This window comes from Dermacentor albipictus, unplaced genomic scaffold (assembly GCF_038994185.2).
Source record: "Dermacentor albipictus isolate Rhodes 1998 colony unplaced genomic scaffold, USDA_Dalb.pri_finalv2 scaffold_20, whole genome shotgun sequence".
In the NCBI taxonomy this organism is placed as follows: Eukaryota; Metazoa; Arthropoda; class Arachnida; order Ixodida; family Ixodidae; genus Dermacentor; species Dermacentor albipictus.
This window is the reverse complement of record NW_027225574.1, coordinates 3,137,371-3,162,501: the sequence shown is the minus strand read 5'-3', so window position 1 is coordinate 3,162,501 and position 25,131 is coordinate 3,137,371. Positions and strand designations below refer to the sequence as shown.

General features: G+C 45.6%; 1 protein-coding gene and 1 long non-coding RNA gene across 5 annotated transcripts in view; both read left to right on the top strand.

Moving 5' to 3' along the window:
• Positions 1-25,131, top strand: part of LOC135919962 (homeobox protein ceh-30-like) — a 229,996-nt gene that overhangs the window by 135,761 nt on the left and 69,104 nt on the right. For all 4 annotated transcript variants that reach the window (XM_070529310.1, XM_070529309.1, XM_070529308.1 and 1 more), the window contains one exon: positions 4,869-5,003. In XM_070529310.1, coding sequence (XP_070385411.1) covers positions 4,869-5,003 — 135 coding nt within the window. The remainder of the gene's footprint in view (positions 1-4,868; positions 5,004-25,131) is intronic.
• Positions 8,051-13,611, top strand: LOC135919965 (uncharacterized). The gene is made up of 5 exons (XR_011509782.1): positions 8,051-8,676; positions 9,767-9,885; positions 11,010-11,093; positions 11,163-11,255; positions 13,407-13,611. It is a non-coding gene; the product is annotated as an uncharacterized lncRNA (long non-coding RNA).

Here is a 25,131-nt window from a genome sequence, read left to right as displayed (position 1 = left end):
TGCACCGTGTGCGCCACAAAAAAAAAAAAAAAAAACACGTGGTTCTGTTCCCGTTCCGATTGCATCTTGCAACTCCACATAAAATATATACGCGCTCGCGGCAATCACGGTAAAACGTCTACAACGTCAACTGCCACTCCTCTGGATGCTGCAGCTGCGGCTGCAGCGCGTTTGCGAGCTACTTTGCCGGCAATTTACACCGGTGCTACAATGGCGGCCAACTCACACACATCGCGATTCCATCCCAACCGAGGGAACCTCGCTTGCCCTACGGTTCATCGCGATGCGTGCGCCACATCTGCGCGGTTTGTAATCTCGTTTGCTGCTGCTGCCGCCGCCGCCGCCGCCACCGCCCCTGGCGCCGAGCATGCATGGCTTAAAGGAGTCAACTCCGCGTTCACCATCACGCGAGGCCAAGGAGACGCCCCCCGATGAAGGCCTGCCACCACGCGCGTCTTCCCGAACGTTTAGGCGAAATCGCGCGCCAGATCTGTATACGCGAGAGGGGCCGGTAGCTCCTGTCGCTCTCCGTTTTTTTCTTTCTTTCTTTTTCTTCTGATTCATTTCGCCCGTGAACGCCTGTACCTCTGCAGGGCACGTACAGCGCGCAATCCTTATCTTAGCCGAGATGAAAGACCGCCCTGAGATTACGAAAAATCGACGGACCTGTCTTCCCCTCCCCCTTAGTTCCTCTTAACTCGCAATTCGTGCGCCAGCATACGCGACCTAAGTGAGCGTAATTTTTGGCATGCCCCCTATAAGCGGTTCCAACTGAGCGGTAGCGTTCTTCCTGCGCGGCTTCAGAGAAATCGCACGTCATTTCACGTTTTACTAAGCCTCACTAGAATCGACGCGCACATCAGCAGCATTATCTTGCGAGCGATGGTATGAGTATGTTAGCAATGCTCTTGATTGGAGTAAAACCTAGACTTGCGCAAGTAGTTTCGCACGGTTGGTGGGAATGGCAGCGGTGACTGGGACAGGAGAACACGAATACACATGGCTACGCTTACTTAAACTGGTCATGCAATTGACTTATATACCATTTCCAAGTGAATGATAGCCGCGTGACAGCTAAATGTGACTGGTGTAGAGTTGTAGGAGTCGATCCCGGCAACACAATACCACTCAGCGTGCAAACGCCCGGAAACAGCTGTTAACCCACCAGGCTTCGTATCAAAATTTGAATGCAAGCCGCTCAACTGGGAACAACAAATTTTGACCCCAAAATTTTGTGCCGCCAAAGCGAGCGTTCACGTTCCCCCTGAGTTTAACCAGATTTGAACGTCGTGCTACACAAGAGCAAAGGTTTACGCAGAACTAAACCGAACGCTCTCAACCACTAATACCCAAGGCCTAACTTCACGAACAGCCTGTTCTTGCCTATACCGCAGTGGCGTACTTATCGCACGTACTTGTACCACTGAACAGTCTGGTCAATTCCAGAGGTACATAATCACAAGCGCGCTAGCTTTGTGGTCCCTATTCCGAACGCGTACTTGCGTCGTTTGCAAACGTTTCATCAAGCCTACGTTTCTTCCTCTAGTCCATACCGGACACGTACCTTAAACGAACAACTAAACTTGCATAATTTACGCACTCCGAAGAACCCTTAAGCAAATGCGTCTTCTAATTACTAGTTCTACGCACGCCTACTAGAGAAGTCAGAACGCGGCCGCCCTCAACACACACGAGCAACCCAGTCACAAACCTTCTGCTTCCTTCCGTCCACACAGGACGCGCGCTAACGGAACTGAGAACGCTTTTCCGTGCAAATTGTGCGCTAACTGAAAACCTACGCGCTTAACCTTAGAAAATTCAAAAACACTTATATAAAAAAAAATGGCTGTGGCTTAGGTAAGGTTAAGCCCAGGATGCGAAGCATACTAGCCTTTATTTTAGTTGTTGAACCACTGTTTAGCCTGGTGAACTGCTGTTGCTTGGCTATATTTGGTTCGGCTAGACGAAGAAACAACTCATGCATTACTTCTTCGCCTTCAAGAGTGGAACGCGACAGCGTTCCCGTCGACCCGCCAAGGGGTGTAAGACAATGGGCTACAGGGCAGCGACTACGCGTCCCGCATTGGACGCGGTGAGCGTCGAGCAAAGCAGCGTTCGGCGCGGCAACGAAATGTGCGCCTGAGCAAGAGACGCACGCCTTAGAAACAGCGCGTTTCTAAGGCAACACCGCATTCACTAGAGGCGCTTTTGTACCGCTTTGAAGCGTTGTACTCGTGGCTCAGTGGTAGCGTCTCCGTCCCACACTCCGGAGACCCTGGTTCGATTCCCACCCAGCCCGTCTTGCAAGAGTTGAGCCAAAGCCACTTCTCCTCTGTCGTGACGTCACGGTGTCACGTGATTTCATGGTCACCGCCGCGCCTGAGGAGCTGGGTTGAGCCCTCGTAATATGCTTCGCATAAAAGAAGCTTAACTAATACACATGCACGTTACCATAGGTCTGTCACCGATAACCTTGACATTTCAGGTTACTCCCCCCCCCCAAAAAAGAACGCCTATCTACCTAATGTATGTGTGCGTGCGTGAGCGCGCCCGCGGTCATCCGTTAGTGCCCCTTCAGAATCACTTTTAACTGGGAGGATACTGCTCACATACTCTCAGCTATAGCTTTCAGATTGTGGCGATATTAGGCTAAAAAATATACTCCGGCAGTAAAGACTTTTGTATGCTATTGCTAGTGCTTTACGGCAGTTACAAGCTTTGAAGAAATATTTAGACAGCGTCCTTGAATTATACGGTTTTACGTGCCAAAACCACGATTGATTATAAGGCACGCCGTAGTGTGGGCCTCCGGATTGATTTTGGCCACCAAGGGACCACCAAGGGTGTTTTTTTCATTTCGCCCCCATCGAAATGCAGCCGCCACGGCCGGAATTTGGTCGTATACGGCCTCGTGCATATAGCAGCGCAGCACCATAGCAGCTAAGCCACCGCGGCGGGTATACAGCGTCCTTGTAGATATCTGAAGCAACTACGAAAGTTGTGTAAGATGGGCAGCTCTGTGGTCAGCCTCGCAGATGAGCCTATCTGAAAACGCATGGCATCCAGTGCGCCTAATAATGGCGTATGGGCACCTCTACTGCGCCACTAGCTGAGCTCAAAGATTGGCGGTTGAATGTGAGGGTGGCATTTAGTGTTGTCTTTGCCAAGAATATAGTTTATCAGGTAATGGCTCTTTTGGTAGATCTGTTTGTGAAAAAGAGTAGCATTGCATCCGCCGGCTATTTTTGACGAACTGGGTGCAGTATCTCGTGCGCACAGCTTCTAGGCAGCAATTTAAGCATCCAGTTGGGCTGTCCTGCCACAAAAAAAAAGAACCTTCCTGGAGTTTTTGGTTTGGAATGCGGCGTAGCTCAGACGGCGATTTTTGCTTAATGATTTCAATAGACTGAAAGAAGTGAACTTCAATGTCAATATCACTTTTCAGAATAAAAAGCAGTATACTGAAGCGTCTCTGTTCGAGCTGGCAACCCTGTCTGCCTCGGTGAGAATCGAATGTTTAATTAGTGTCACCTATTATATTCTGCTGACTTCATTTTGCTCTAGAAGAAGCGCATATCGAACGACACTTACCGAATCAGAAGATCCTCGTGAAAGGGCTTCACCTCAAAGAGAAATACTGCCTTAGTCTGCTTTCTAGCTGTGCCCGTTTTGAGTTGACTGTGTAAACGAGGGTTATTTATTTTTCTTGGAAGAGTTCTCGAACGTGTGGGTTCTTTGGAACGTTCTTGAACGGTGAATGGTGCTGCGAAGAATGAAAGTGCGACAGGAAAAGACACCATCGAAAGTGCAGTTCGATAGTTTAAGGACATATGTGTAGATTAACGAATGCAGCGGCCCAGTCATCCTCCACCCTTCCCACGCTGAACACAGGCCTGCACTTTGTATGCACTCTTGTTACCCCAATTCTTATTTCTCAAGGCTTAAGCAGATTGGCATTATGTCCATATTGTGGTATTCTTACCACATAAGAAACTACATTTTACAACCCGGGCGATCTGGAAGCTTTGCACGAACTGTCAAATCTGAGCCTACCCTGTCAGTCACATGCGAGGTGCGGAGTAAATTGCTCGCACAAAGAGTGCAGGTGCGTGGGGCGGTATCGATAATGGCACAGTTTCCTTCCAGAGGAGGCGCATCAACAGATTCAGCTTCATTGGAGCTAGCAGAGTAAGTATTCAAAATATTGAAAAAAAGAAGACGCTAGTACTTCTAGGCCACTCGTTTATTGATGAAGAATAATCCAATAACCTGGCACCATCAATGCATGCGAAAGAATATGCTGAAACAGCATATTCTTTTTGCTGAAACAGCAAAGGTTACGTTTTCTTCAAAAAAATTATTCTGACGTCGCGGTCAAAGCCATGCGCTTGTTTGGCGGCAAAGGCTATTATCGTTTTTATTGTGTGTGTGTGTGTGTGTGTGTGTGTGTGTGTGTGTGTGTGTGTGTGTGTGTGTGTGTGTGTGTGTGCGTGTGTGTGTGTGTGTGTGTCTGTGCGTGCGTGCGTGCGCGCGTGCGCGTGCGTGTGCGCGCGCGTTTGTGCGTGCGTGCGCGCGCGTGTGCGCGCGCGTTTGTGTGTGTATATATGTGTGTGTGTGTGTGTGTGTGTGTGTGTGTGTGTGTGTGTACGTGCGTGCGTGCGTGCGTGCGTGCGTGCGTGCGTGTGTGTTTGTGTGTGTGTGTGTGTGTGTGTGTGTGTGTGTGTGTGTGTGTGTGTGTGTGTGTGCGTCTCCCGCGAGGCATTCCTGGATACCTCTTTAGCTGTTACCATTTCATGGCGGTGGTCTAGGGTTGCAGGTTGACGCGCGTTTCTCACCCGTGATGTAGATTTATTTGCGTTGTCCCGCAGAAACTGAAGCAAGGGCTGCCCTCCCTTCACCACCCATGATTTGCCAGGAGTGTCATGAGCATCCTGAGACTTCCGCAGGGGAGGCTACCGACTGGCCCCGTAACGAGACAAGTGGTCCTCAGGCTGCCGACAAAGGTTGTACAACTCCCACTGTCATTGTCCGTGCTTTCAAGGGAAACGTATTTAAATTGTGGCTACAGGTTTATTTTAGGAAACCTTTAAAGAGAAGGGACAAAGACTATGGCCAACTATGAAAACCTCACTTGCGAAGCTCCATAGCGAGTTCATTGTCTTTTGCGGTCGCACCAAAATCGACCAAAAATGCATTTTTTTTAGGTTTAAATGTTCCAGCGTCTCTTACACATTTTTTTTTTTTCACTCAGTGATAAGCCCTTAAGCGCTCTATAGAAGTCATTTAAGTATAGCGCCATGCACGTACCCTTGTGGCTCCGCCTACCCTGGCAGTGCAAGCTTGAGTGAAGCATGCTGGGTGATATGTAGCGTTACTGTCTTTTAGGTAAAAACACTTCAAAGTTGCTGTTTGTGCAGGAATTTAGAAATAGGCTTAATCACTTTACTGCTTATATTAGTAGAGATCGAAAAGTGATAGTACAGAGTGTTATCATGTCATTCGTTACTTTTAGTGTAATTCAGTCTGCCGTAATTTCTGCTTATATATGCTTTGTAAAATAATTAAAGCATAATCTAGCTTTATTTTCACTCTGAGAAAATTCCCTACGGGAATTGCCGTATATATAAATTAATTGAATAAGGTATAATATTGCGATAATTCTGGCTGGAAACGCTTGTTTGCGTACATGTTCATTCCACTCGCGCGCTTCGTAATTTTTTGATTTTCTGAAAGTTCCCAAGCTTTTTTTTTTTTCATTTACGAGCGTCTGGCTAAAACACATTTGCATTTGAATTTGGCGGAAAGTGCCTCAATGGATGGACCCAGAACACAAGCGAGTCATCGAATAACTTCTCTTCGTGTAGTTGCCAAAAATTAACACATTTGTTTGAGAAAACTGTGAAAACTTCGGTGTATACGCGTAGTGCGCGCTGATGGACGCGACATTGGTGGCGGCCTTGCGCAGAACACACGGGAGAGGAGCCAGCCGCGCGCCGTAGTTTGTTGTGTCGTCGATAGTGCTTCTCTGTCTTATTCACGTTTTCAGAGCAAAATAGCCAACACCCTTCGTATGTGTGGGGTGGCCAAAGCTTCAAGGAATGTCGAAGAAGAATCGTTGCAACATGGGGGGCTCAAATACCGACGAAAACGTGCGGGCAACGCGGTTCTAATCATCCCTCCCCCGCCGCAAAGCCTCATCAGCGGCAGCAACAGTGGATCGTCGCTTCGGCGGGAAATTTTTTGTTCTCATCCTCTCCTTTGGCTCGTCGGTGTTTTTTTCCACTCGATTATAGTTAGACGCGTAAGCGACGAAGTTCGTCTGCAGTGCCGCATGCGGTTTAAAGGAATTTCGCTAAAGTTCAGAATGGTGTTTGCCGCTTATATTGTTTTCCGCTACCTTACCGCGTTGCGCTAGCTTGGCAGCACGACTGCACGAGCGCATTGTGTTGTATGTTAAAGCTACTGAAGCTTGCAAGAACTGAAATTGTTGGTTTTATGAGGCCGCGTAAATCCTCGCACCAGCTGTCGCGCACTTCACGTTTTTCCATCTATATTATGCGTGGCTTTGTACATGTTTAACTGTTACTAGTTGCTCCATGCATAACTCTTGTCGATTCTTTTGAGTTGCGGAGTTTTCACCTTGCCTTGTTTGTAGAGGCTACACTCTTAGCACGGTACCTTTTATGGTAACCTGTAATCACGAGTAACTTATAAAATAAAGGTTACATGCGAAATATGTTGATGTTTTAATTAAATGTTGTTACGTATATATATATCTATAGGTTACAAGAGTCAAAATTGACGGATTTAAAGGTTAATTCAGCGCAAAGCGCCTTGTAACCTTTAGATTTTAACCTCTAAAGAACACTGCAGCGCATCAGTGAGGAGACCTACATCATGGATTGGACGTTTGCTGATAAATGTATCCTAATGTGTTCGTGCTCTGCATTTATGATCTGGTTATTACAAACGTAGGACTTCGGCAGTTCGGGCTGTATTCGGTCTTAATTTCTGTCAGCCAAGCAGTTACATTTTTCACGATTTAAAACAAAAAAATAAATCAAGCATGATCGCACTTGCAAGTTCATCTGCGCGCTGTTCTTTGACGACCCTCCATACTTGGCACACAGCCTTATTTGAAATATCAGCAACGAAGACTGTGTCATCGAATGATGTGGCGTGCACTGCCTGCCGAAACCCAGTGGTCGAATGTGACGGAATCCCCCTGCTCTCGCACGCATTCTAGCCACCATGAGACAGGCATGGAACATCGGTATTTCAACACGAGAAACAATAGCGGGCGAGTTTCTTTAGAAAAAATGAATATGTTTTAACAAAATTCATGTACGAGGCGAGGAAGAACAGCAGAAGAAAAGCACACGAACGCGTTGGGTCTTTCAGTAAAAGGTTGTTGAAAACATTGGATGGTTCTATCACATATCAATATAATTCAACTTGTCTACTAAAATGTCCCTGCTCAGAACTTTTCAGTTGTCTGCATACATTTTCTGCCTTTAACCGGGTTCGTTTCATTCCCTGCACTGCCTTGCTGCTGTCAACCAAAAATTTCCCATGCTTAATTCAACCATAAGCGCTCAAGATGAGGTTAATAGTTAGTGTGCAAGAAGCGCGTGCCTAAGAAAACCATGCCGACACGCGGTACCAGCTAGGCAGCGTGCGTACTGAAGTATAAACGCGCGGCGAGGGAGCTGGGGATGCGGTACGCGCTACGCGACCGGCGTAACTGCTTTGAAATAAACAACCTACATGTCGGCGAACCATTCTGCATTGCACTTAGGATGTTTTAAAAACTTGTAGCAACTGATTCCACTGCCAACTTTCTTTGGGCATTATAAGCTGTGCCGAAGATTGGCATTACAACGACCGCAAATTTAAGTTACAGCAGACACGAAACGCGCCAAACGTTCAGTGAAATGAACAGGATGCCGCTACACTCACATACAAGCGAGCGCCGTCCGCTCCGTTGTCTTTTTTAGGAGACATAGACAGATGAAAAGAGCGTTAAATGTCTGAAGCCGCCAACTGAGAAATGAAATCTTTACCACTGTCCAAACACGAAATGCTTCCACCATCACACCAATAACATCACTGGCACCTCTGACATTTATTTCTGTAATTCATTGCTTGTTTTCATTTTTTTTTTCATTTTTGCTTGTGCCTCTAAGTGCCTTTTTCTAACATGGCGGCAGCGAGCAGGCATCAGCCACACCGGAGCGCGGCCATCCACGGTGCTATCATCTCTCCTCCTCGGCCCAATCGAGATAGCTCGAGTTGCACGCTGGGAAGATTTTAAGCGGGAGCGGGAGGCTCGGAGCCGGCGGGAGTGGTTAGCGCGCTGTCGTCCTGTCGTTGTTGTCGTTCTGAGACGGCCATTATATTTTACTTGTTTGGATACCATCCGATCACCATTGTGTGCTGCCACCACTTGTAGCCTGCAGTAGTTATTACCGCTTCTACTGGGAACTTGCGCCATCCGCTGCACCCTCATGCCTTTGTGCAGCAGAGACCTTTTCGGTGTGTTGCGCGGTCGCTGCAACGAGCCGGGTTGTGAGTGCAAGCGATACACCATTCTGCGCCTGTCGGAAAGTGACAACCTGGTGAGGTGTGACTATTGTGACCACGTCCCAAATGCACACGGAAAAATATGTGATCTCGGTAAGCAGAACTTTTGCTTTAAATTATTTTTGGGTGGATAGTACGTGAATTCTTTATAGTTCGCAATTCAACATTTGACATGATGCATGCTCTCGCTTCGCGTAAGTGTTTCTGAAAAAGGTTATTGTTGATATGTTTGCTTCTTTATGCTCTTCGATTTACATTGAGCTAAATTCGATGTTGTCATGTTGTCATTTTGTGCAAATATTGGATTAGCCCTTTCTAAAATATTGAGCTTGTCGGCGGGATGAGTTGTGTCAGGGCAACTAAATGACCTCAACAATACGTTTCTTGTACTGACGCCGTGCTTTGGGCTGATGTACTTGACAGAAATCGTTCAGTATTGCACAACTCGCCTCGTGCACCCTCCGTTAGCCATGCTGTGGTGGTGCGTGACTGCCCGCGCCCTGGCCTGGAGGTAATCTGCGGTGTGTGCAGAGGTCCGGCAAGCCGAGGCGGTTCGTGGTTGCATTTCTGCTTTCTTTCGGTGCGAGTAGTGCTGGAGGTCGCGTAATCTCAAAAGTTCGGAGACGCGTTTAAGGGAGCAACGAAACAAACGTTCGCTCCCCTCTGCGTTCTTCAAGTCAGCTTGATAGCGATTGTTCGCGGTCGTCAAATGAGATATGTTCATTAATGCCTGTGCTCGCGTTACACCATGGTTATTAGTAAGCTAATGATTACTGTTACGGCAGGTAAAACTACGTACCTTAGTTTGAGTAGTGGTCTAATGCTTTGCTATCGCTATTAGTGCTTCGCTTTTTGGGTAAAAATGCGTGTTTTTTTTATTTTCTTTTAGTCAAACGGGCCAGTAATTTAACATAAGAATCGGTGGTTAGCATTGACTAACTGCGAAGAATACACAATTCTCTTTTTACCGCAACGTCACCCCTTCTCTTACAACTTGCATTCCAATTTCGCACAATGATGTATAATTATATACAGCGTTGTTTCAGAGAATACATGTTGTATAGCTTTCGCACGAATTTTGCTTATGTACGCGTCTTTTTTTTTTTTGCCTACAGCTCTGCAATGCGCTCTGCATTACTTTGTGAACACTAATGATGTCGTTTCGTTGCGTCTATAATTTCAGAAACGAAAAATGCAGCCGAGGCAAAGGTGCAATGCAATGTGCCAGGCACCGTTGTTCGAGGCCTCAGTGTCACATGAAACTGTGGAAGCTTGCACATCTAGTCTCCTCAGTGCAATATGGTTAGTATAATGTGGAATGTTGGCCAAAGCTTTTTTGATTGCCTAGTGTATCAAATATTTTAAAGCGAAGCTTTTTTTGCCACTTCCTTCGGCTTTTCCACTGCTGCTGCTGTCGCTGACCTGCACGCGGCGTCGGGGAGTGGTTGAGTACGTAATGTACATAATGTACGCAGTGTACGAGAAATTACATTGTACTTGTACATAGTAGGGACGCGGGAGTGACGTCTGTGAGCCCTTTCCAGCAAGAACTGCGCGGGCGTCGTCACAATGCCCTCTGGAGTTCTTTAGTCGTCACAATGTTCTCTGAAACTCCTCGGCCATCGACACAATTACCTCTGGAGCGCTGTAATTACGCGTTAGCCTGCGGTATAAGCATTGTAGAAGCTGCAGTGCTTTTGTACTCACGTGCAAATTTCCAGAGGGGAGATAGTCAATGGAAAGATAATACAGAGAATTTGTAAAGCCAACGCCCTGACCAAACGGATGAATAATAGTTGATATTCGCTCGTGGCGCCTTGCATACATAGTATGATGTGGAAGAATGGAAAGACGCCACCAGAAAGCATGCTTCATTTGGGGTCGCCTAAATAAAAGAAGAGTCGCTACTAGACATGGAAACAGTTGCGGAGAAACTGTAAAAATGTTATTTTAAGGATGAAACGGCACGTTTCTGCTATTTCTGAAAAATAAACACCCTGCAAGTTTGTACATGATGACAACTGATGCAGGCGTGCAGACGCAAAGCTGCACTCAGTACCGCAGCGTCAAGACGACAACACGCAGCGTCAAGACGACAACACGCAAGCGGCTGTCGAGCAAATAAACATTTCAGCCACGATGCCATGCGCCCGTGTGAAGAATGGCAGTGCTAAATTGCTTGCAGCATACGAACAATGGCGCACAACAATGCCTCGAGCAAACACGCCTCGCTGTTTGGTGTACTACGTAGGCAAACACAAGTGGTGCACGTAAGGTAACATTTAACATCGCATCACGACTGTCGTAGGCCATCAACATCACCGCCAAATATTGCCACTGAACGCAAACAGCACAGAAAGCTTTGCTTGCATCGATTCCCACAGTGCGTGGGATCTATATATATTCTTTTTCTTTTTTTGCTTTAGAGAGGACTGTCCCAGTTGGTGCCTCCATAGAAAATGAATCGGCCTGAATGCCTGTGCAAGAATCACAACCTGGCTGCTCTAAAGGTAAATGCATAGCGCATACAGGAAAGAATTGGTTTTATTGGGTGCTTTGTTTTCACTTGTTTGTTCCAGACTCCGCACCGTAGTCCCATGTGCAAGAGCCCCCACTTGACAGCCCAGTGGTTGCCATGGACAAAGAGATCCGCGATACTGAATGCGGCCAAGGTATGTGATGTGAAATATAATTTACTAGTTCATAAGGAAAACATCTCAAATGTAACGATACTAAATATTACACTCATTTGTAAACTTTTCACATATCGTCCAGAAAGCTCTCTGCATTCACCTTGTGATTACTTTTACTCACATCTGTGTTCCTGTTCAGTACTTATATTGTAGCATTATCATTTGTATTGGTCAGTGGTGCGAGTCGAGCGGAGCATCTTTACACGATTTAATGTTGTCGCCTTAGATTTTCTTCCCCTGAAATAATACTAAGGATGGAGGCATTGCTCATACTTTATATGCGCTTAAATTGAGGTATGGTAGTATTTTGGTGCTATTTTTTATTCACTACTTCCGTTTAGCTAGACTGCACGATAATTAACACATGAAGGCACAGAATGTAGAGAAGGAGCAAATTAATGAAATTAGATGAAATTGTTAATTTATATTTAACAATTTAATTTAAATGTGATTTATTGCATTTCAAAGTTAATAAAGGTGAGGTAAGCAAAAACCGTAAGAGACATCCTGCCGGACGGAACGTGCACACAGCCAGCTCATGAAGTGTGCGATGCTGCACCAATTTACCTGGTGAAATCTCGTTAATGCGTATCTTGTGGGAACAGGGCATAATTACGCGCTAAACAGTAGTATCCTTTAGTGAGATTTCAGTTGTATATAGTTGAGCAAACAAACGAAAATTGGTATTATACTGATTACTTTCGGTAAAATAACATTTCATTGCTTTTTCCTGCATGCTTTAATGAGAGCTAAAGGTGAGCCAGTTCTAATTTTCCTTGATGTAGAATGGTTGGGCTCTTTCGGGTTGAGTTGTGCTCTGCATCTGCAGTACTGCACGTTTTTAATAAATTTTACTTCGTCAGTTCACATTATGCTGTGCATATTTAATGTTTGATAGGCGAATGTTTATAGGCTCTAAGTGTCCTTGTAGGCTCCACTGCCCAGTGGTGATATCCAGATTGCAGCTCCCCACGTCTACACATGCAGCGAGCAAACGTGTGTTTATGCTGGCAGCAGGCAAGAAATAATTTGGGTCTCGAACGGCAACCTGGAGCTAGCTGTAATTTATTGTATTTTAACCTACTACATCAAGAACCTCGATTATCCATATGCATTTGCACCATTCCTGGCGCTGATGCAGAAACTTGTGCTTCCCAGCAATGTTGTGCCTAGAGGGCTCATAAATAACAGATTGAAGTGTTTCTTTGCTCTTCTGAAGAAAAAGAATGTGACTTGATTCAAAGTCTAGTTAACAATTTTCACCTTGCATTAATGTTCACTTGTTGCCAGGAGGTGGTGAACAGATGCATCATTTTGTGCATTACTGTTGCATGCCTTTCTATAACTGTTTTATTGAAAATTACTGAGGTAATACATCCATTCATGCAAGTGGCATTTAGTATTGTGCACAAGTATTTTATTTAGCTGCTCAAAATTCTTAAATTCGTGCAATGTGAATTATGGCAGCCTTTCTTTGTCACTGAGTTATTCTAACTGCTAGCTTCTAGATGATAGCGTAATTGTGCAGTACTCTGCATTGCAGTGCCCAAATGACCTTTTTCAATATTTATTTTAAATAGGTAGTGCATTCAAGAAGTTTGAATCCCATCCTTGACATTGTTAGCTAGACAGTAAAATGTGTCATGTAGTAATTTTAATAAAAAATGTTCACGTTTGCATTGTCAAATAGATCTAAACTGAGAGTTCACTATGCTGTAAGCATCACCACTTCCAGCCTTTTGTCATTTGGCCCACAAGCCAGCACTTCGCACATCTCCTGGTTAAGCTTTGTCTGATGTTTGTAAGAGCAACAAGTTGTCTTTTGATGCCAGTGGTGGTCAATGCTAACACTAAGGAAACGTTGCTCAGCTATAGATGGGCTGCATGCATGCATGGCCTTGTGGTCCAGTCTTCTTTTTTAGGTTCACCTATAGCCAATACTTTGTATATTCTTTGCATCGGCTACATTGCATTGGCAACGTCTTTATTGACCTGCTCTAATGCTGCACATTGATGTGTAAAGCTTTTTTTATGTAGTGTCCAATGTGGATCTGAACACAAGTGTCCAGTTTTTGTTCCTTCAATCTCATATACTAATATTTGCCTTGTTTTCTTGCTTCCTGACAGAAGTACAAGTTTTTACATGGACAGTTAACACGAAGTTATTGACGACATGCATGGCTGAAACACGGTGATATGATTTTAAAAATTCCTGTGTTATGATGCAAGTGATAGTATTCTGTTGAATTTTCAGATCTAGTCATGTGCCAGCAAGGCCTGCTGTACTCCTGGTGTATTCTATGTTGTATTTTCAAATAAAGATGTTGCATTCTGAAGTTAACCTTATACTGCCTGTGGAACTGTCAATTTATACTCAGATTATTTATACAAGCTAACGGCGCCTCCTCCTCAGGCGTTCAAATTGTGTTTTGAACTGTATTTTTGAGAACATTACCGTTACATATTTGCTCAAAAGGTGCCGCACGGGGAGTTTCATTTCGTCAGAAATCCCAAGGGATACAGTATAGTAGTATCATGGTAGCGCTTCGTTGGCTGAAATACAACGATTTAAGTGATTTAAATGAAAGTAAACTTTTGACACCACATTCAGTTGAGCGTTCCTTTTTTTTTTTTTCAGAGAATTTCATGTGGGCCCCGCTCTTTACATGGTCCGACGAGCCGGGTGCGGCCTAGCAACGGGGAGGCGCCACCTTGGGTTTTGTTCCAGAAAGGCCAAATCTCCGCATGGTGCACCGAGTCGGCTGCCGCCAAACAACAGAGGTGCGTCATTTCCTTCTTTTGCGGTTCTCTCTGCTTGCGCCTCTTCTTTCTTGCGCGCTTCTTTTCGCGGTCGGATTAAGCAGCCGACAACCATGCCCGGAGAAACGTGAGCCCTCGCGGAGGACGCCACTCGGCCAGTCCTTTTTGGACATTGTATTTACACGTGGTTGCGCTTCGAAATAGTTCACCTATCCACCTCGTGTAGTTTCCACAGGAAAGGGTGTCCCTGTGTCTCTCTCAGCCTAAGCAAAAAAAAAAGAAAAAACTGCGTTTTGCTGGCAACTTACGCAAGCCGTAACATCTCTTCGACTGCAATGATATCTAGTCAAAAAATTATCTAGCTATCACAAAGCACAACAAGGAGGAGTGCGGGAGTACAGATCTCCACTTAGGAATGGCATAGCAAGTGACAGACGCATACTGTTTTTGGGTACAATTGTGTAGCTATTAGCAATAAATGAAGCAAATTTTTGCTTTGCTTATGAACAACGGCAAGTGTTCAGGCCCTTTACCCGTGCTGTGTTTTTCTCCTGCGCATGCATTTGCGTTTACTGTGTGGATTGTACCAAGGGTGTCATTCAGCATGCAAAAATTAAAAAGTAGAATCAGTGAGCTGAAATTCTTTTTTTTTTTCATTTTCGCGTGCTAGATGATACCTTAGGAACAATCCACCGAGTAAACACAAACGCATGTGCAGGAGGATAAAAACCGCAACAGCGTGAGCCAAAAGTCTGAACACTTGTCGTTGGCAAAGCGAAAATTTGCCTCATTTATTGATTAGCAGCTACAGAACTGTAGCCCAAAAAAATGAGTCTCTCACTTACAATATACAATTCAAAAGTAAAGAAATTTCTCTGGCTCCCGCGGTCACCTTTGTTGTACTTTTTGGGGTAGTAGGCTGCATTTTGTCTTAATATTTTTTAGGCCAAACAAGAGATGTTGCGGTATGCGTAAGGTCTAAGTTGCCTGCAAAACGCAATGTTTCTTTTTTTTCTTTTTTATTACTTGGGTTCAGAGAGACACAGCGACACCCTTTGTCCCGAAAACCGCACGAGGTGGACACGTGAACTATTTCGAAGCGCAAGCGCATGTAAAGGCAGCGTCCGGAAAGGACTGGCCGAGGGGCTTCCTCCGCGAAGGCTCACATTTCTCCGCGCCCGGTTGTAGTCTGCTTAATCCGGCCGCGGAAAGAAGCGCGCAAGAAAGAAGAGGCGCAAGCAGAAAGAAGCGCGAAAGAAGGAAGAGACGCACCTTTGCTGCTAGGCGACAACTGCCTTGGCGGAGCATGCGCAGAGCAACGGGCTTTTATGAAACATACCGCAGAAAGAAGAGCCGCGTCCCCGTTGCTAGGCGACACCGGCTCTATATACGGAGCATGCGCAGCACGGTGTCCATCTGGGACCTCCTGCAAGCCGCTTTGTGTGAACATTTTAATCGTTCAACCGGTATATTGTAAAAGTAACCTTTATATTTAGGCAAAGACACTCAATACTGTATGCCTATACTAGAGGTTATAGTGTTGTAACCTCTAGTTGAGGTGCACGCTTTCTTACCTTTAATAGAAGTTAAATTTGCAAAGGTTGATTTGTAACTTATAAGTTAAAGGTGCACAAATCTGTGAGAATGTACCCCTTTAGTAAAGGTTACCGTGCTAAGAGTGTAGGAATGATACCGAGGAAGTGCTTCTTTACCAGCTTCATTCATTTCGCCCGAGGGCATCTTAGATATTGTGTTTTTTGGGGGAAATGTGTTTAGAAAATAGGTAGTTCAGGGCGAGAATTGCTAATAGTTGCTGCATATGGTATTTTTGTTCCATTTTTCGCTGAAAAGTTCGCGTAACGTTTGGGAAGTCATTCCACCTCGATGCTGCCTGAGCAGACTTAACACGCCGAGTAATTTGTTTGTTTCACAACATAGTCCCTTCTTGCATGTGAATTTTGTACTCAACTGAATTCTTTCTTATTATGCTTACGCTGCATAGGACTAAACCCGGTCTTTCCGCCAGCGCTGATCTACTTTGACTGGCGCTACTCTGCCTTTAAATATATCATGTGGCACCTCTCTCTAGTAACATTAAAAAAAAGTACTGAAAAGTTAGTCAGTATTTAGCTTTGTACGTTTCCAAGCAGCTGCCTTGGATAATTTAAAATTGCAAGAACTGCAGCGGGAACGGCAGTTCATCGGCGTATGCAGCAGAATTGCATCGGCGGTAGAGCACTAACACGCGCTTTTATTAACCCGTGCGTTTGGTGACTTCGTTGACCAGTGTACGCGTTTCCATTAATAAATTCGCTATTACTCTTCTTGAGGTGACTTCGACTGCACTTATTCGGTGATGTCACATGTATTCATCGGCAGAAAAATCACAACGGCATATGCAGACATCGCACCGTGCGGATTTGTTTGATATATATCTGCACTAACGAGGAGTGGTTATTATTGAGGTACAGAAGCAACATTACGGCAAGGGTAAAATTTAAAAAAAGAACGATCGAGAGATCGTATTACTCAACAAAATTTATCGGCTAGTTAACATGAGCTCCACTTCATGTAAATGGGGTTCGTGGCGTTTATCTGCGGGACGCACCAGGCACGTAGTATGTGGACCATGTTGACCTAAACACCGGTAACATCGTGTTCATACCCGCTCACATACAGGTCAGCGCCTTCCCTACAGCTGTCACCTCAGAAGAATCAGCCTTGCACCCGAAAAAAGGAGAAATCACAGCCGCGAACTTCAGCCATGCTTGCTGGAAAGAGTTGTCGTCTGCTACAGCTCCCGCGCGTACTGTTGGAAGCGCCCGCTAGGTGGCTATCAGTGGCGCCTTTATAGGCGGTGCACGAGGTGTATAGTGGCGCCATTAGTTGTCGTAATGATGGGAAGAACGCTATAAAGAAAGTCATTGAAGCCATCGGTGTTAAACCAGTAGTGTTTACTGATACGGCGCTGAGCAGGACACGCAATAACAGAATAGCCATGGCAGACTTCTGGGTCTCTGCGAAAATGTAAGTACAAGAGGAAGGTAAGAGCATGCGAAAGGTACGGCTTCGAGAGGCTATAGGGAAAGAAAAAGCTGGAGATTACGCTGCACAGTTTCTGGCCTGGGTGCTCCAGAGTGAAAACTTTATTTCGTGTTATTTTAGTGAACATGAGGAACATTTTCTCAGAAACCACGAAACCTTCGAAAGTGATATTGATGTGAGTCGTTTCTGAATACCTGTCGCGCCTACTGAAACGACAAAATTGTGTCTGCTTGAGAATTTTTGTGCTTATTAATAAGTATGTCTAAGAAAACTGGCCTAACTTTGCGCCACTATTTTAAAATTTATTTTTTTCGAAGGGATGGTCAGAGCTACAATTTTTGTTTTATTTTAGAAAGAAGCCCAGTATGTCTAAAATCAAGGAAAACAAGTTTCAGCCGCATTCCTAAAAATAGTTTCTCGGAAACGTTCCTTATGTAACCAAAGCAACAAAGCTTTACAATTATATATACTGATATCTGAAACACATTTCCGTATTTATGTGAAAGATTCGGAACGATACTAGAGTATAGTCATTAAAACAGCTTCACAATTTGAGCTCGTTGGATTAAAAAGCAGCGATGTCGCAGGCAACAGTAGTTCAACAAGTTAATAGTTTACCCATCCTCCTTTCACGTTAGCCCGTGGCAGGATGCGGTCCTTGAAGGCCTTTACCGTTCTAGAATCGGAGGTTCTCACAGCATGTTCGTAGTACTGTCATTCCCACAAGCTTAAGGTTACTTGACTTGCAATAACATTTCACTTGTGGCGCCATCCGGCCACTAAAAAAACAACAAACGGAAATATTAATTTAAGCTAGATGGTTAGATTGCGCTCTTTTAATTTTCTAATAGGGCACTCTTACCGTGGGCGAGGACTTGGCATGGCCAGATGGCATGAAAAAGCGATAGGCGAGTGGCGACTTACCTGGAAAGAAAACAATAGCTGCAATCTCGTTCTGCAGTGTAGGACAGGTTCCGGGAAGCGCAGGGTTCTGAGTAGCCGAAGTAGGAATAAAAAATACATTAAAAAAAAGAACGCCGAAAGAAAAGGCAGAGCTAAAGACGCTGAAAGCCACGACGCGCATACCGCAGAGTGCCGCGTACTTCAGGTTCTGCGTCGATATCCACAAAACTAAAGCATCTACTTTCGCCAGACTTCCGTCAACAGCAACATCGGTGGGCTAAAGACCTATATATGTGTCAACGTTTTGCGTGACTGTTTGTGTCATCACGGGAACTCTCGGTTTTGGGGTCTTAGAAGCAGTAGTGAAAGATTGTGGCGGCGTATCGTGCACTTCTTGCGTAAAAATATACTATTTTGCTCCACAAGGGTGAAACACACACAAACACACTAAACTGCCACTAAATGATGTGCAATACACGCGTATTTTGCGGGTACAGGGGCCCCTGTCAAGCTCTGCGCGCCTTTTGCTCCTGTACCTTTCTTGAAATTGTATTCAAGATGAAATCAGCATTCATTCATTAAAATGGCATTCAACTGACACACACGGGCGTGCGCGCGCAGTCCTGTGAACTCAGCGGGTCAAAATTAATGCGGAGTCCCCTCACTACGGCCACGGGTCATAATCCAATCGTTCGCGTGAGAACTGCAGGTATACTGAGTAACATGTCATCTCCGCCATCACTGGCTGCCAAACTCTGCGCGCCTGTTAAGGATCCCCAATATAATAATAAACTACTTAGAGAAGGAACTACTTTCTATAGATGGTGCAGCAAGTCCATAAGAGCATTGGGAGTCTTGAAATCGGGCCCGGTGCTCGTTGGTCATCCTCTACACACGTTCAATATTCGGGGTATAGGGAGAGAATTAATGTTCGCAACTAAACATAGAAAAAGAGAGAGAGAGAGTAGCTTTTTTTTATTCCTGAAATAGTGTTGGCTAAAAAAGAAGAAAAGAAAAGAAATGCTGCGTTCGCATGTAGGCATGAAAAAAAAAACATACTGAATTCCTGAAACCTAAAGCTGAAAACCGAATTTACCAACTTTTTAATTATGTACCCTGCAGTACTTGATTTGACAGAATGTTACTCTTGAACAATTTAAACGCTCCACTTATTCCCTCGTGCTGCTTCTATGGCTTCTGTTCTCCTCGCATGCATGTAGCATTGCTTTTGGTACAGTTAATTGTATTACGCCTTTTCTGCGAAATGTGTACTGGTTCTCAGTTCTCCTTTTATGTAATCACATTACTATCGTAACTAATTAGTGCTTCGGAACCGACATTGTTCTTTCTTAATATTATTTTTGGAGGGCAGGTCTTATTTATGTGATAATAACGCCTTTAGCGCCTCGCTTGGTAGTTTGCTTTCTTTTTCAAATGAGCCACAATACATAAACTTCAAAGTTGGCCCCTATGTGTAGTGGGAACATCTTAGCGGCGGCAATATAGGAACCTTAGCAAAACAGCTGGGGCTGGCAAATAGTTAGGGCATGCCAGCGTGCGGTTTTCCCTTTTTGCGGGAAGTTGTCTCGCGAAAGTCAAGGAGCAGACGTATGAGATTGTAATTGTTGGTAACAATAGGGACAAAAAAAGAGATGAAAACAAGCGAAATAGATATCATTCATGAATATTTAGTCGACGCGTTTGACACGACCTACTTCGCAACCAGCATCCCAGAGATCCTTAGGCAATCAGAAGGGGGGGGGGGGGGGGGGTTGTACGCTGCTACATTGGAGACGTGGTATTTCCTTACATCCGGCCTTCTCCCACCGATGACCGACAATTCTTCGCCTCCCGTGGGCTGTGTAGTGTCGCTGCAGTATCGGCTGTGTCGGTGTCGTTTGAACTGCACGCCTTCGCTTTGAGAGCAGCTTTAGAGCTGAAGGATCGCGTTTATCACCATTATCACCATTATTATCATTATCTGTCATGTCCACTGCTGGACAAATGCATGTCACCGATCTCCATTTATGCATGCCTTGCGTCAGCTAACCCTATCCTATGCCTGTATATTTCCTAATTTCATCCCATCACTTTTCCCGCCGTTCTCTACGGCAGTTCCCTTTCCCTTGGCACCTTCTCTGTACTCAAGTAGGTCGTCGGTTATCTATCCCACGTGTTATATGGCCTGTACAACTCCCCTTCTTCCTCTCAATGTCGACTAAAGAATACCGGCTGGGAATCCGAAATAAAGTTGGAAATCGGAGCCTGTCGCCTCAGACGTGACCTGACGAACGACGAGATCGGACCATTAACACTCTGGACCCGATACGTGCGGCGATCCAGTGATCGTCGCAGGAACGCCGAAACCTTAGAGCACACTTTTCGGCGTTAGTATATCTTGTTATATATTCTGGATTAAGTTTCTCACAGGCTGAAACGAAGCATGCGTTGTGAAAGAAAGGTAACCACTTACATTGTGGCGTTTAGCGTACAGGAACTGCCCTGTGGTGTTTGAGGAAAGCTGTGGTGGAGGGCTCCGGACGAATTCTGACCACGAGAGTTGCACATAAATCCAAGTATACATAGGCGTTTTTCGCATTTCGCCCCCATCAAAATTAAGGCCGCCATGTACGGGAAACGAACCCCTGACCGCGTGCTTAGCGTTAGAACGCCACTACCCACTGAGCGTCGAGTAATGCAACAGGTACAGGCAAACACTTTATATTTCGTTTGAGAGTGAGTATTGGCGGCACCTAACCATAGGGCAAAACCGTGACAACAAGCTGGCTTCGCCACAAAAAGAATAGTAGTGCGGAGAAGCCACAAATAACAGGTGAGCAGATGACGACGCGTTTCATGCCTGTCCGTACAAGCGCATCTATTAGTGCTACGCTTGTGCATGCGCGCACAGTACGTCCTTGTACTTGCTAGTGTAGAGATTTAGTGTATAGTTTGACTGACCGCGGTAGCTCAGTGGCTGTGGCACAGCGCTGCTGAGAACGAAGTCGCGAGTTCGGTCCCTGCTGCTGCGGCCGCATTCCAACGGGTGCAGAGTACAGCCGTGCATTCGGTGCACGCTAAAGCACCCCGTGTGGTCGAAATTAATGCGGGGTCCTCGACTACGGCGTCTCTCGTACCCGCAGAGTAGCTTTGGGGTGGTATAAACTCCGCAATTTCAGGTTTGGCGCTGTTTATAAGTGCAACGTGTTCGTCAAATACAGCGTCGCTACAATTGAAAACAAACAGTCGTTGCTTTTTTATCATTACATGGAAGAAGAACTCAGCAGACAGTCGATTTTAGAAAATAAATATGGTTTGATTATATGTATTTTTCCCCTCAGCTTTATCTAGTTTGGGTATATATAGCGCGGTTCCAGATCGCTATACAAGCGAAATCCCCCTACAAGAGTGTCGACGAGTGGCGCTGGAGTGAACGGACGACCTAGCAATTTTTGACATTTATGAGTTAAGTCGGGCGCTATGTAAGCAGCAGAAATAATATTATTAATAAATAAGACCTTCAAAGAGGAAGGAGAGAGAGAACAATGAAGTTGGCTATCGATGTCGAGGACGAAGGCGAAACCGAGTGTGATTTTGAAAAAATTATGGCGCCACCCTTAGGAGCCGTCGTTCAGGCTGTCACTACGTCACGTGTTGCGTGTATTTGCGTATTAGATATCTGCTTTGATCCGCCGAATGAAGGAGGAAAGTTTGCAGAAGCAGTTTATTTGATTCGATAACGTTCGTGCAATACCTCCACTTAATCGTTGTGGACTGGGAACTGCGACTCCTCCTTGCCAGCTGAAGCTCCGAAGGACTAGAATTGTGAGTGGAGCACATTTTTATATAGTCAGCCGTCCACTAATAGACGTCGATGAGAAGCGGAGTCCCGAAGAAGCGAATGGTTGAACTCGATGATCCTGCGAAAAGCAAGAAAAATCGCCCACCAATCATGATGCTTCAACATGTTAACGAAATACTGCCCCAAAATTTATTTTTCTTCTGGTTTTTATAATCGGAATTTGTCGAATCGTCAATCGAAAAAGAATTACGTCATATTTTAAAGCCATCATTTCAATACGCGTACCAAGTGCACCGCGGCTTCGGTCCTGAAGCAGGTCTTGTTGTGACATCATGCGACTTGGAGGCGGTGGTCACGTGGCATTGCAAACCGTCGACGTAGGCGCCAGTGAGCTCGGTACAGAGGTCGCAAGCCGCGCTGTGACCGCAGCGAAAGCTAAGCAATCGACAGTATAACAGGGAGAGAGGGTGAGAGGACCGTTTCATGTATGTTCCCAGGGGGTCCCTTATCAGAGAAGTAAAAGCACCAAAGGACCAGGCTTTTACCATGTCGAATTCGCAAGGACACTGAGTGCAGGATTAAAGACTGCCTCATTTTTGTCTCTCTTCATGGGCATTATCAAAAAGCCGGAATAAAATGAAGTATAGCGATGTGCATCGAGCTTTCTGTGCTTAGCTGTCTTGTGAGCGTTGCACCTATAGACTGCACTATAGAAACGGGCTCCCTGACGTGCCAGTAAGCGTTTTCATATACCATCTGATCACCACCACCGAGTTATTTCACAGTGATGCTTTCTTCATACCCGAAGCTACGCAGTACTTGGGGCGTGATTGGAACTGGTCTCGTTGAAGATGGTGTACGCTTAACTAGGGATCGCAGGAAGAGGCCTTCGTCCTGGCAGTGGACATGAAAGATGATGATGATGATGATGATGATGATGATGATGATGATGACGACGACGACGACGACGACGACGATGATGATGATGATGATGATGATGATGATGATGATGATGATGATGAATTAGGGTATGTTACGAGCTCAACAAGATGAGGGTTAATACCATGATTAGGGAATACGCAGCTACCTAATAATGCGAAAAAAGAACATCAGTGAGTGAGTGAGAAAACTTTATTTCGGATCAGAATGATTCGCGTCCGGTGAGTTAGTGGGCTGGGGCACCCGCCGAGGTTACGGCCAAGTGTTCTTGCCTCTCGGCGGCTTGCTTGGCCCGCTGAACTGCCCAGAGTTGGTCTTCCAGGTTCGAGCTGAGCAGCGCGGCCTGCCATCGCGCGCGGAGGCTGTCGATGGAGGCTTCGCTCGCATTGCCCTGCATTAGTTATTGGCATTCCCATAGCATGTGTTGTAGCGTGACTCTGGTGCCACACACTTTGCATCTATCTGTTGTGTATATGTCCGGATAAATAACGTGCATTAGTATCGGACTCTTGTATGATTTGGTTTGTAGTTGTCACCACTGGACAGCTTTTGATCTATAGTGAGTTGTGGATGGGGTGGTGGATCAGTGCATCTTTGCATCTTGTAATGGTTGGTGATGTCGTTGAACCTGGTCATTCTGCCTTCCCATTCCCATACTTCGGAGGGCCCTGTCGAGGGGTCTACGTTCGTCGCACCTCGTAAAGTCAGACCTCGAGCTACGTCGTGTGCCGCCGCGTTAGGGTTGTCCTCTCCCATTGAGTCGGTGGTGTGGGCTGGTATCCATAGGATTTGTACGCATCTGTCTTCCCTTGTTGGTGTGCCTGTTCTGCGTATGTTTAGCGCCTTAGCTGAGATCCAGCCGTTGGCGAAGTGGCGTACTGCCGTCTGGGAATCACATGATTATATAGTATGCGTTGGTTTGTGCTGTATGGCTAACGCTATAGCCGCTTCCTACGCCGTTTCGATGCGTGTCGTGTTTATAGTCAAGCTTGTGCGGAATTGCCGGTTGTGGTTAAGTACTGCTGCCACAGAGCTGCGTTTGTGTTTGTAACGTGCAGCGTCTACAAAGACCGCGTCCTTGTTCCTTCCGTAGTTCTTGTCCATGTTCTTTGCCCTGCTTTTTCTCCTGCCCTCGTGGTGTACAGGATGCATATTCTTCGGTAAAGGGGTACCTAGAGTTTGACCCTTATTTCCTTGGGTATGTCCCGTTTGTCTCCGTATTGTGTGTGGTCATCATCATCATCATCAGCCTGGTTACGCCCACTGCAGGGCAAAGGCCTCTCCCATATTTCTCCAACAACCCCGGTCATGTACTAATTGTGGCCATGCTGTCCCTGCAAACTTCTTAATCTCATCCACCCACCTAACTTTCTGCCGCCCCCTGCTACGCTTCCCTTCCCTTGGAATCCAGTCCGTAACCCTTAATGACCATCGGTTATCTTCCCTCCTCATTACATGTCCTGCCCATGCCCATTTCTTTTTCTTGATTTCAACTAAGATGTCATTAACTCGTGTTTGTTCCCTCACCCAATCTGCTCTTTTCTTATCCCTTAACGTTACACCTATCATTCTTCTTTCCATAGCTCGTTGCGTCGTCCTCAATTTGAGTAGAACCCTTTTCGTAAGCCTCCACGTTTCTGCCCCGTAGGTGGGTACTGGTAAGACACAGCTATTATAGACTTTTCTCTTGAGGGATAACGGCAACCTGCTGTTCATGATCTGAGAATGCCTGCCAAATGCACCCCAGCCCATTCTTATTCTTCTGATTATTTCCGTCTCATGATCCGGATCCGCCGTCACTACCTGCCCTAAGTAGATGTATTCCCTTACCACTTCCAGTGCCTCGCTACCAATTGTAAATTGCTGTTCTCTTCCGAGACTGTTAAACATTACTTTAGTTTTCTGCAGATTAATTTTTAGACCCACTCTTCTGCTTTGCCTCTCCAGGTCATTGAGCATGCATTGCAATTGGGCCCCTGAGTTACTAAGCAAGGCAATATCATCAGCGAATCGCAAGTTACTAAGGTATTCTCCATTAACTTTTATCCCGAATTCTTCCCAATCCAGGTCTCTGAATACCTCCTGTAAACACGCTGTGAATAGCATTGGAGAGATGGTATCTCTCTGCCTGACGCCTTTCTTTATTGGGATTTTGTTGCTTTCTTTATGGAGGACTATGGTGGCTGTGGAGCCGCTGTAGATATCTTTCAGTATTTTTACATACGCCTCATCTACACCCTGGTTCCGGAATGCCTCCATGACTGCTGAGGTTTCGACAGAATCAAACGCTTTCTCGTAATCAATGAAAGCTATATAGAAGGGTTGGTTATATTCCGCAGATTTCTCTATCACCTGATTGATAGTGTGAATATGATGTATTGTTGAGTAGCCTTTACGGAATCCTGC